At 49.4% G+C, this 12,992-nt stretch overlaps 1 protein-coding gene across 1 annotated transcript; it reads left to right on the plus strand.

Moving 5' to 3' along the window:
• Positions 1-6,343, plus strand: LOC133356946 (cystatin-B-like). The gene is made up of 3 exons (XM_061574652.1): positions 1-179; positions 4,001-4,102; positions 5,105-6,343. The coding sequence occupies exons 1-3, from the start codon at positions 114-116 to the stop codon at positions 5,234-5,236; spliced, it is 300 nt and encodes a 99-aa protein (XP_061430636.1). The 5' UTR covers positions 1-113; the 3' UTR covers positions 5,237-6,343.
• The last annotated feature ends 6,649 nt before the right edge of the window (positions 6,344-12,992 follow it).

The following is a 12,992-nucleotide window of genomic DNA, read 5'->3' on the forward strand; positions in this document are numbered from 1 at the left end:
CAGATCGACGTCAGACTCGTGAGGTTTGATCCGACGACGCCGCTCCTCCCTCTCCTGCGTCTTCTTCTTCTTGTTCCGCCTTTCTCGCTCGAGTCGTTCCCCGAGCCGCCAAGATGCTGTGTGGAGGAACTCACAAGGTGCAGACGGCCACAGCGGACATCCAAAAGATCGCCGACGAGGTGAGTAAGAGGAGGAGGAGGCTTCAACCCCCAGCGCTGCGCTCATCTGTCACGGCCCCGCGTTGTCACAAAGACAAAGATGACCCCTCCACCCCCTCCACCTCGTCAAGTCCTCCCCGGCCGCCTTTGTCTCTCTAGTGGCGACGTTGACGCCACAGCAGCAGCAGCAGGTTCACCACTCGGGCATTCGAGGTGAGGGCCCAAGCCGCGACTCACGGACCCGTTCGGGGTAGCCGCTGTGGCCCCGTGGCCGTGGAGGTCGTGGGCCGGAGTCGAACTCGGGTCGCCGGTCCTGTCGCCAGAGATCGATCCATAGACGGGGCATTACGGGCCAACACAGAGCACAACAAACACGCGTCTAACAACAACAACAACAACACTTTGTGGCCGTAAAAGGTGGGGGAATTGGCGACGTTTCGAGCCGTGGCCCTTATTCATGCCACGTAAATAGGTCCGAGAGATGAGTGGGTTAAGAGTTGGGGACTTTGACACCACAGAGGCCCTATGATAATGACACGTTTACGATTGTTTTTATAGTTTAACACGTGGTCTTGCGCGAGCGATATCCACAATACAGGTTCGTTTTGGGTGAGATCGTCGGATGTAAATGTTGTGGGTTTTAGCTCTCTACTAGTAACGAATTGGCATGTTCTGTTTACGTGACAACCCTTACTAAATTTCGATTTAAAGCTTTCGTGACTGCAGGGATTCATCTTCTTGGTTCTTTCGGTAAAGTCACGTAGAATGGAAATAATAAAATAATAAAAATAGAACGTGAGAATTATTTTATTATGTTTTATTTTTATTATTTTATTATTTCCATTCGACGTGACTTTACCGAAAGAACCAAGAAGATGAATCCTTACTAAGGGGCTGTGTCGGGTTTAACGACGCATATTTACGCGATCTAACCGAATCAAACCCTGTACTATGAGTGTGTTTTGTATAATTACACAATAGTGCCACCAGGCAAGGCATAGGGCGAACGAGGAAGTGAAAGTCGCTTGTTTTCTAAAGGAGTTATAATAATTACTAATCTAATGTTGTCTTTGGAAGGCCCTAACACAGGTGCTTAAATGCCCACAACACTTCGTAGTCCATTATTAATTGGGGTCAACTTTATATTCATCATAAAGGTTTTATTCAATTTTTAGTACAAATTGTAAATGTCGTGGATTTACTCTCCAACACACCGGCGGGGTGAAGTGGTAAACTAATTGGCGCGCGTTGTTGACGTGACAAACCTTACTGGCTGTGTCGGGTGGTGGAGGGTTACGACACATTTATACTCATATTCTTGGTTCTTTCGGTAAAGTCACGTAGAAGGGAAATAATAAAATAATATAAATATAAAACAATAAAAATTCTCACGACGTTTCGACTGCAACACAAGCAATCATCAGCTGTGAAATTCTTGCTGTGGATTTCACACCGAAACGTGAGAATTTTTATTGTTTTATATTATTTTATTATTTTTCTTCTACGTGACTTTACCGAAAGAACCAAGAATATGAATCCCTGCAGTCACGAAAGCTTTAAATCAAGACACATTTATACTTACGCGATCTAACCCAAAAAACCTTTATTATGAATATTGGTCGCGAAAGCGTACGTGTTGACTTTATATGATATACAGGACTGTATATATTTAATTTTGCGTTGCCTATGACCGAATGTCACCCAGAATTCATCACATTTCCCAACTCAATTAGGGTTTGAGCCTCAATAGACAATATGATAAATAGCAGGATGGACAATGGCTAAAGACCTGTAACGTGTAAGTTTGTATTCAATTCCATGGTGGGGCTATTGTGTTTATTTTCAGGGAATGAGATGGATTATAAAATAACGTTTAATTGCTTACGCAGGAAAGTCACGCTGAGAGTCAGTCGTAGGAGCCTGCTTCAAGAGGGCCCTGCATTGGTTTTTATTTAAGGATATAAGTTTTTTCAGAAAGTTAACGGTGAGTGTTTATACACGTGGGAGGAAGCAGGAGCACACACAACGTGCGAGGGGGCAACACTCTATCCCGTAAAGATGACCCAGGGTGTGGCACCTCGACGCCTACGGGGAAGGGGAAGTTTCGCAACATTTGTGCAATTCACCAACCTCATAACGAGGGGTACAGCGTTTGGGGTAAATTTAAATGTCTTTCATCACTTGTTCAAACTTGATCTTGGCCATTGTACAACTGGTTTTTCGTGTGGCTTAGAAGGGTTCATACATCTAAAAAAAACTCTTAATTCTTACGCTTCATCTACGAGCGGTTGGTGAAACCACAGCCTTGCGGTTATTTCACGTGGCTCGATGCCACATGAGGTCTGGGGCTTTGGAACGGCCCACAAACAATACTCTTCAATCCCTGCAACAACAAAACATCACCTTCGCCGCGCCCATCAGATACTGGGATATGAGTGGAGGAATCCGTTCCGCCTTGGCAACAGCGCTTCCACTTCTTGCTTCATCGCAAATGTAATCGTTTTTAACCATTGCATGAATTGGTTCCAATTTGTTGCAAAACATTTTTTTAGAAAGTTGAAAACAAATTTTTTTTTTATTAAACTCACTACTTTTAACACAATTTTTGTCCCCATTGTGGCCATTTAATGGTACTCTCTCAGAAAATAACCCATCACTTCTTCTTGGTTCTTTCGGTAAAGTCACGTAACTTTACCGAAAGAACCAAGAAGATGAATCCCTGCAGTCACAGAAAGCTTTAAATCAAAACCCATCACTTGCTTTTTGTTACTATTTTTCATGGCTTGCATTTCAACACGATTTGGATGCATTGTTTTATATGAGTAGGACCATATGTGTTCCGTGGCTTTACACAATACATAGTTGCCAAAGTAGGAAACAGAGGTGGTCTCTGATGTGGTGTATTTAAAAATCTGAATTTAAAAGCCAACGACCGATAAAAGCCCTCCTATGTTTATCCAAAACATCCAAGGCAGTTCGGGGGTCAGCTACCACCGCCGAGACCCTGGGGTCAAATCCTGGTTTCAGCTGCCTGTCATTAAACTGGAATCTCAGGTGTGGTTCGTTGATGGTCTCAACCCAGGTCACCATTGATTGACTGCATACACAAAAAACAACAATAATACATGCGTTTTTTGTCATAAAATTTGCACAAATTCCACTTTTGAGAATTAAAATGTTTTACTCTCCACCGGTGTGCTGAAGTAGCAACTAATTGGCACGTTTTGTTTACGTGACAAACCTTTACTAATCGACTGTGTCGGGACGGTGGTGGGTTTAACGACATTTATATTTACCCAAACATAACCTCTGTTATAGAATAGCCAAAAAATTGGGCTTGCTGCCGTGCAGCGAATTCCCCTACACAGCAAGGCTCGCACCCTCACGGCGGCTCTTCGTCGAGCGTGGAGAAGAGGCAATGGAAGAGATCTCAGGCTGTAGATCCGTCATATCTTGCCAGAGGCTGTGTGCCAACATGAGGCTGCTTTGTGTGCGAGAGAGACGGCGTCATGTGTCTTGAGACACTACCGGTTCTCGTGATACCGATGAAGCACAGCTGGAATCTAAATTTGAAAGAGACGGTGATATTCGTTAAACATTATTGAGCAAAAAGAAGACTAACATTCAGCCGGGTGCAACAAGCGAGCTTGGGACGGAACGCACCCATGGAAAGTGGTCATAAATGAACTTCTGCGTAAATCCGTTAATGCTAAAATTGACCTGATTTCAACATCGAAATCTAGTGCAAGATTCCCAATTCCGGCCACAAAACAAAACGCCTACTTTTTATAAAGTCGTGAAACGCATTTGTGAGAAAGTGGTTTGTTATCGCCACCCCGCAGATGAAGTCGCACGCGGAAGAGAAGACGGGCAAGAAGTTCAGCGTCTTCGAGGCGAAGACCTTCACCACGCAGGTGGTGGCAGGGACCAATTACTTCATCAAGGTGAGATGGGGCATGCAGCCGCCCCCTGCCCACAGCGTCGCGCAGTAGGACGTCGCGATTGGCACAAGCCACCGGTCCTTGTGCTTTGTTCATCTCGGTCGGGTCGTGCCTGTCGTGGCTGTCGTGGCTGGGGCAGTGGCGTAGCGATCTGGCGTGGGTAACGGGTGGGGAGGGTGGCACCAGACGCCATCTCTCTTGCCCGGGCTGCAGGAGGTCGTGGGTTCAATCCCGACCCCGACACCCGCTGTATATTTGGAGTTTGCGGTGTCTCTCTCTCTCCCCGTGGTCGCGTAGATTTTATTTATGGGTCCTCCGCTTTTTCCCTCCACATTGAGAGTGTGGAGAATGTGTTTTAAATTTCAACGTGATGATGAGCCAATTTGTTGAGCTATCATTTGTGGTAGCCAGGCCGCTTCTGAAAAAAGAGTTATATAGATCAGTGGGCCTTAACCTGGTAAAATAAAAATAGTTTTTTGTTTTCTATAGAGCGCGAAATCGCACAATACGAGCCCGCATAAAGCGAAGGCAGCCTGTGTTTGCCCAATGGCCGGAGAGTAACAAACATGTTCCTTCGGAGTGGGCAGGCAGGAACTTGGTTGGACGGCGCATTCGTGCGATCCGTGTCACGCGGCGCAAGCTGCGTGGGGCGGCACGTCACGTGGTGCTGAGCCCGCCGGAAGCGCTCTATGAAATACAAATCGAGGGCGTGGCTATGCACGACAGTCAGACAGACAAATAATCCCTGGTGGGCAGTGTGGAACTGTTGTTCCTATCTGTATAACAACCGAACTGAACGCGTCAAAATTGCTTTGTTTAATTCCCATCGTGCCCAACAACACTCGTCATGACCTGACGACGCACCGAGAGCTGTGCAGCGCACCTGCGAACACCCGCGAACACCTGCGAACACCTGCGCCGTGCTGGAATGACATCGCCTTCGCCTCGTTTTGTGAACCCCGCGCTCTTCCCTTGCCGCCCTCCCGCCACCGCGCCCTCCCCAAGGTCCACGTGGGGAACGAGGAGTACATTCACCTGCGCGTGCACGAGCCTCTGCCGCACACGAACGCGAAGCGCAGCCTGCACAGTGTGGAGCACCCCAAGAAGCTGGGCGACGAGCTGAAGCACTTCGGCTGAGCCGGAATCGCCAGTGGCCACGCGTGCGTGCTTGTGCGTGCGCGTGTGCTTGCGCGCGCCCGCTCGCTCGCCAGAGCAGAGCACGCAAAATGCGTTACAACCGACCGCTCGGTTACTGCCACCACCCTTTTACCACGACTCTTGCGATTGTGTAAATGACGGCCCATTCCCCATTGTTAATGCACGGTGCAATCGACGTTCATTTGTGCTGGCCTCGGTTTATTTGATGCGTCATGATGCCGTGGCGACAGGGAAGCAGACCAACACTGTGGGTTTCCGCCGGACCGGCTCAATGTTTTTTGGATTTTCCGAGAAGACAAACTTAACAATTTGGACCAAAATCCTAGTCTGCTATTTTCTTCCATGAACCGCCGTCTTTGCAGTTTGAGAAATTGACTTTTCCTGCTCGCTGCGAATTGACAGATTTGGAGAAGTCGATTGGCAGAATTCATCCGAATGTCCGCGTATAGAAATGCATTGTAGAAAATTACGGGTAAAAATGATACGTAGAACTCGAGTTATAAAAATACGATGAAAAATAAGAACAGGTTTTATACCCTTTTTGACAATAATACAAGAGGTATTAAGATGTTCAAACACCAAATAGACACCTTTTGCAAGGGACAAAGTCTACATTAACCACACATGTGGCAAAACATGAATCAAACATGCTCTGATAATATACGCATTGTCTTTAAAACTGATTGGCCTACACCAGAAGACAGCCTTCTTTATGGCCGTGTCTCACCGCCGGTGTTAATGCAGAGAACGCCGAAAGGCGAACGGTGCAGAGGCAATGCGAGTGTCTGAGCATTTATAGCTCGGGTAGAGCAGTTTTTACTAAAAAGGTCCCAACACGTTTGAGCAGAACGATGCAAATAAAACATTTCTTGTAGGAGAGCAGGCCTGGTGGTGAATGACGCGGTCTATAAATGGTCTCGCGTGTTTAAGGGAAAAACTCGCGGGCTGAAACTGCAGTAAACGTTGATTTTGTACGAGAGATGTATTAATTTGTGAGCTTCTGAAGTACAATCCTGGTGTGTTCGGCTGCGGATCGTGGGTGTGGGTTTAGCTGATTGATCAATAAATGGCTTTAAAAAAAAAGCAACACCTGGTTTGTGACTTGGTGAGTGGGTGGCGAGGTGAGTGCTGGGTGAGAGATGGGCGAGTGGGTGGTAAGGTGGGCGGAGTGGTGGGTGAGATGGAACCCGCTCATCCCGCAAACAATATCTAGAATATTCAGGAGGGGGCGGCATTGCTTCAAGAGTTGTGCAGGGAAATTGAAAGTCATGAATGGCATTTCAGGCCCCTGAAAAACGCCCTGCATGAGTCAGTGCGAAACTGGCCTATGATCTAATCACCCGACATATGTCCAATCTCGTTAGGTTAGTCCAGATGGAGCCAGGATAGTTGTTAGCTGCGCTTTATGGGGCCGTCTGGAACGCTCTTCCGATATGAGGAAGCCACTGGGTTATGCACTTTTAAATCTCGATCGAAAGTAGTTTTTGAGAACTTCTGTTGGTGTTTAGTTTGGTGTCCTTCCAGCGCACCTCCGATGAGCACGGTTGGCTACGTGCGGTGCGAAAGAAGTTCAACAACATACACCGTGCCTGCCAGGTTGCTTGAGGCTGCCGTGTGGCAACGTGGTGGGCAGCAGAGGTCACTGCAGCAAAACACATTTGTGTGGTGTACTGCACTCTACCCCCCCTGCTCACCAACACGAAGTATGGTCAAATAACCCCCACGATCCACATGGAATTAGGGAGGCTCTCATCTAAAACCCACAACATCATGGGTGTGGGTTTAGCTGATCAATAAATGGCGTGATAAAAAACTGGTTCTGACGGGGTGAGTGGGTGACCAAGGTGAGTGATGGATGAGTGGGTGGCATGGTGAGTGCTGGGTGAGTGGGTGGCATGGTGAGTGATGGGTGAGTGGGTGGCATGGTGAGTGCTGGGTGAGCGATTTGTTTTATTGATCAACAAACGGCATTGAACAGCCCGTTCTGTTGACAGCATCTGCGTCTCAAGTTTATTTTAAAGTTACCGCATCCGCACACCGGAGTTCGGTGTTAGTGCACCGTCGGATTGTGACTGCAGACTCACGTTTACAGACGCCGAGTGCAGATCACGCAATCGACAGATTTGCGAGCCCAGCCTACAAATTACACCCTGATCCGCCTCGCAGAGGGCAGGATTGCAATTGATGCTCGTTCATGTGAATTATAAATCCATGTCAAATTACCACGCCATAACTAATTCACCGAAGGGCCGATTCGGATTTGTAATAATAAATTGCTGTGCAGTTTTTTTCCCTCCCCTTCACATACCGTGTCAACGCATACGGGTTTACCCCGTATTCTTGTTACAGGGATATGGAGTTTTCAGGTCCGTACGGCGTACAGCCGTTTCAATGCGGGCAACGCTGTTTTGCCTATTTGTTTGTGTTTCTCCCTTGCGATGGGACTTTATAGGATGAACGTTTGAGATTCATAGGGGGTGACCAATAAGGTCTGTAACGAGGTAGGGCACTGATAAGGCGTTGACAGGGATGCCTTCGTGCGGCGGGCGTAGATTTATCTCCGAAAAAAACGCGCACAAAGCGAAACCGCACGGGGAGGCAGCGGCGCCCCCAACCAGCGAGTACAGCACGCACGTGGTGCCGTCTCCCACGTGCGATCTCGGATAGCCGCGTGTGAGCTGACCTCGCTATATTATACTGGTAGGAACCTCCTGGTCACACCAGCCCACAGGGGATTATTGTCTCCGTCCGTCGTGCAGGGAGGGGCTGGGTGGGGAGGGTGGGGCTGGGTGGGGGGTGGGAGGGGTAGGGCTGGGTGGTGAGGGGCTGGTCACCCCATGGTGCCCTTATAAAACTCAAACGTTTAACCTACTCACGCCGGCTTGTGCCCGCCCTCACAGTCGGGCATATTAGCGGAATACACCACGCCGCCGTTGACCCTGGCCATTGACCGAGCAACCCAACGTTCCTACCAGCTCCCTCCGCAGCAAAACCCTCGCCGGCCAAAACTCACCACCTCAAACTCACCGCTCAAAACTCACTCACCAAAACTCACCAGATAAACCCTCACCGGCCACTCACCACCTTTAAACTCACCGCTCAAAACTCACTCACCAAAACTCACCAGATAAACCATCACCGGCAACTCACCACCTTTAAACTCACCGCTCAAAACTCGCTCACCAAAACTCCCCAGCCAAACCTCGCCAGCCTAGATGGCTACAAATTCCACGCGCCGTTCAATAAGCACAATACGCACGGCGAGTTTGTTTTCTTTACAAACCATCCTCTGTACACTCCGGGCCTAAACGTCGTCGGGTTTACATAGTCGGCGCTGGCGGTCGATTGGCAGCATTCATCCGCGTATAGAAATTCATTGTGGAAAATTACGGGTAAAAATGATACGTAGAACTCGAGTTATAAAAATACGATGAAAAATAAGAATAGGTTTAATTACCCCTTTTGACAATAAAACAAGAGGTATTAAGATGTTCAAACACCAAATAGACACCTTTTGCAAGGGACAGAGTCTACATTAACCACACATGTGGCAACACATGCAATCAAACATGCTCTGATAATATTCGCATTGTCTTTGAAACTGATTGGCCTACCCCACCGTTGCCCCCGGTGCTCGTGTGAATCCAGGACTGCGTCCACGTGAGCGTGCTCCAGGACACGGACCGGCCACGTGATGTCGTCTCCGTGCAGGGACTCAAGCCCAACAGGCCGCCCTCCGATCCCGTCGAGTTCTTCTTCTGAAACCGGAGCCACGCGGGACGCCAACGTTTTAACTTCCCGTTGAGCGAAATGGGTGAAGGAGATATTGGTGAACGAAGCGTTGTTGTTGCCGTTTCTATTTTATTTCGCTGTCAACTGCGACTCCGATTGGACGATAACTCTCACGCTTGATGATGACTTCGACTGCCCGCCAAACACCTGGGCGGCGATTCACGGTGATGGGGACAGAAACCAACAAACCAACCGGCAGAGTCTGCGTGGAGACGCAGACGGAGAACGTTGCGTGAGGTTTCAAGCTTCAAGTTTAATTTATTAGGTATAGCCCTGTGAGCCATTCGGCTCTTGAATCGGGTGCAACCGCAACAAACAAAAAACTAAAAACAAGAAAACATCTTAAAGTGAGTTTAACACGTAGGCTTTCGCGACCAATATTATTCATACTCAAATTGTAAATTGTTGTGATTTCACGCTTCAACACACCGGTGGGCTAAAGCAGTGAACTAATTGTCTTTTGTCAACGTGACACTTTTTTACTGATTGGCCGTGTCGGGTGGTGGAGGGTTACGACATATTTATAAATAACGCGATCTAAACCCAAAAACGTTGATTATGAATCTTAAAGTGACTGTACAAACAGAAAATCCAAGAAAAGACAGCAAAATATTGCAGAAAAATATGGAACGCTTCACGAATTTGCGTGTCATCGTTAGAGGCCACGGCGCACGGAGGAAGACCCCAACCCACGGCAATTGGCTGCATGTCAAAGGTAACTTTGTCTATTTAGCTGATTGAATGACTTGATAATGATTGTGTGGGGAGCCAGGGGGCGGGGCGGGAATTGCTAACAGTGGACTCAATCTTGGACTGCTTTTCGTTGACTGCATGAAAAGGATGACCACGTTAATTCCCACAGGCTAGAATTTGACTCGCATTGACTGCGCTAAGACGATGACTCGGGTGATCGAACGCACTGCCACGCAATTCACACCGGCGAGACGCGCGGAGCGCTCACTGCTGATGGCGATTGTTTTCAATAAACCTGCAACGCTGTTTGTGTGTGTAAGAGTGCGCCGTTCTTTTTTGTTCTTAATCTGCACGCGTTTGCGGGGTTTAACATCCCAATAGATTTGTCTTCACAGCCCTCTGCTGCCTGCAAAACTCCCGTCGTCTGTACCGTGGTCACACCCACCCAGGCCCTCTCCAGGCCCACGCGTGCTTAGCTTGCTGGAGGATTGTGTGTGGGGGTTGGGTGTTGGGTGGGAGGGGGGAGAATAGGGTTGCCACCTCTTGTACAAAAATTCGGGACGTATGATGGTCAGAGGCGAACTGCATCTGAAAAATAGCCGCGCGAAAGGGGTGAAACCGCACGTCGACATTTTTACACAACTGCCAAAATATGTTTTCGTTCGCCTTGTTGTCAAGCGGGTAAAAATATACAGATGTTATATTTCTTTTCCCAGGACTAGCAGCTACCTCCTCCTCATCCTCCACATAAGGATGGACAGTCGTGGAGGAAAACTAGGACACGTGGCACTCCACACCCTGGGGCAACGTGGAGGGACGTGCTTTAGCTGGCGGTGTGGTGAGCGGCAGTGGAGACGTTAGCGAAGTGCGCTACGAACCCGGCGAACCAGGTTCGATTCCCGCTCACGGCCACCACCAGTGACGATTTTCTTGAAACCAGTCCTGAGCCTCTCCTAGGTCGACTCAAGCTGATATGAATACCTGGTGCGATGTGCAAACATCGCCACTGGGGAGACAAAGGCGGCCTGGCGTGATGTTGGCCACCCACCTCCTCGTGTGCCGTGACGGCCTTTCATAGGTGGTGCTACTCGCTAACAGCACTTGCCCCTACAGCCTGTCAAGGCTATACCGGTGAAAACGTTGTGTTTGTGTGCAGATGAGATTTAAAAAAAAAAAATCCCAGATTTGATTGAGCTCTTTCCCTGGCCACCCTCTCACGGACAACGCACGATCATCTGTCTCGGGGGGTTTCTGGCGTTGAGGCCCCGTGCCCCTCACCCCTTCAACGCCACGCGTCCTCTTCGCCTGCGACCTGCTCGCGCGAAGAGCAACAGCGGGGAGCAAGGAGGCCACAGCGCGCATGAAGATCGCTCGGGGCGGGGCGGGGTGGGGGGGGGGTGTGGGGGGCAATTGGCAAACGTTGCGCGCGCGCGCACCGCAAGAATGTGGTGGGGATCGGCGCAGTGGATGGAATCCGTGAGCGATAATCTGCGGTCGCTGATGAATTTGCAAACCGACACCCCACGCACGGCACCAGCGGGAGGGGAGGGAGTGGTGCCCCGAAATTGTCAAGCTGTTTTTCAACGTCCCCTGGAGTAGGTGTAAAAGTAAAGATAAGCCACAGTTATTGCAATGCGGTGCGATTGTGGCCACGTAATCAAAGCTATGGACCGGTATGCAGTGAACCCACAGGATAAATATTATAAAAGCGCCAACGCCGCGCACGATATATGTGAGCGGAGAGACATTTCCCATCCAGCAGTGGAGAGAATGGCTGGCTGATGTCGGTATGGAGACGGATCCGTGTGGCCGAGTGGGGCTCGCAGTCTGCAAGCACGGTGCGTCGGTGTCACTCTGAATGAGTGCGTATGTGTCGTGTTGTAAATGAAGGCGGACGACTTCTTGTCTTATTTCCGGGCCACTTGATTACAGTCTCCTTTATAACACTTGCTTAGTTATGCCGTCGCTCGTTGTCTCCCTCACTCGCCGCGTCCCTATCCTCCGCCTCTCGGCTGCCGTGTCTCGCTGTCTCAGCGGGTTGATACCACTGGTCGCCCCGGGGGTCAAGCGTGCCGACGTACGGACTGTGCTTGCCCCTAGCGACCCTATCCTAGCCGACCCAGGTCCACACAGGACCACTCTCGCCCAAGACGACTCCAACTAGCCTGGCGGGTCCGGCTTCAGCTTCTCTCGTCTTCTGTCTTCATCACACTGCCCCTCGGGCTCGTTTTGACCGTCTTATAAATCCCTCGCGACCCCTTCCAGAACATTCTCCATGAGATCCCTCTCTGATTGGCAGATGCCGGTCTTTTTGAATGTCGGTCCACCTCCCCCTTATTTACCCCAACGGTCATCCTGACCCCGACTTCTTTCGATGTCCCCAAGATCGACGCTCACCAAGCGCCGCTTCGGGCTGCCGAGCGCGGACATGCAGCCGCTATAGAATATGCCGCGTTGAACCACTACATCTGTACGACCAAGACCAGCTCCCGTCATAGCAATGGGGAATGTACGCCTGTGACAGCTAACAGAAATGAGCGCGTAACAATAAGTGAAATGTCCTTTGTCAATCCACTGCTGGATGAAGGCCTACCCATGGCACGGAAGTCATGGCGGGGCTATTTGACCATACTTCACCAGGCTGGTCACCGCGGCTTGGTGAAGATTAAGGGGGCGATTGGGACCCTGGGCCGGTTCAGGTATCACTCGCCACACCACTGATACGAGGGCGGCGTGTTGCGGGAATCTAACTCAAGCGAAAATAGCTCGCCGGTGTAAGAACCACGGAAATACAACGCCACCCATCTTCGTGACAATGATACGCATTTCACAAGTAGTACTAATCGCATATCTGCATTTCCCATAAATATGCTAAATTCCTCTTGATATGCAAATTCTTTTGTCAAGGCGCTCTTCCCCCTCCATCCCAGCTTAAATAGTCGCTCCAAGCCTGGAGTGTGTCATTCAGACTCTGTCTTCTCGACAGACCTGTTCTCCACCTGAGGACGGCTGCTGTGGCCGAAACGTCGTGAGAATTATTTTATTATGTTTATTTTTATTATTTTATTATTTCCATTCTACGTGACTTTACCGAAAGAACCAAGAAGACGTAATGACACCGACGACTCTCTTCTGGGAGCCTCTTCGTTATGGACACAGCAACAACACAAGGCCCAGGCTTCGTAATCAGCTCACGAGGCTCGCGCCTTCTCCCCTCGAAAATCCCCTGCTCCTCCTCCTCGTGTTCTCC

Source organism: Lethenteron reissneri, chromosome 56, assembly GCF_015708825.2.
Source record: "Lethenteron reissneri isolate LAM-NWPU_2019-01 chromosome 56, ASM1570882v1, whole genome shotgun sequence".
Lineage (NCBI taxonomy): Eukaryota > Metazoa > Chordata > Hyperoartia > Petromyzontiformes > Petromyzontidae > Lethenteron > Lethenteron reissneri.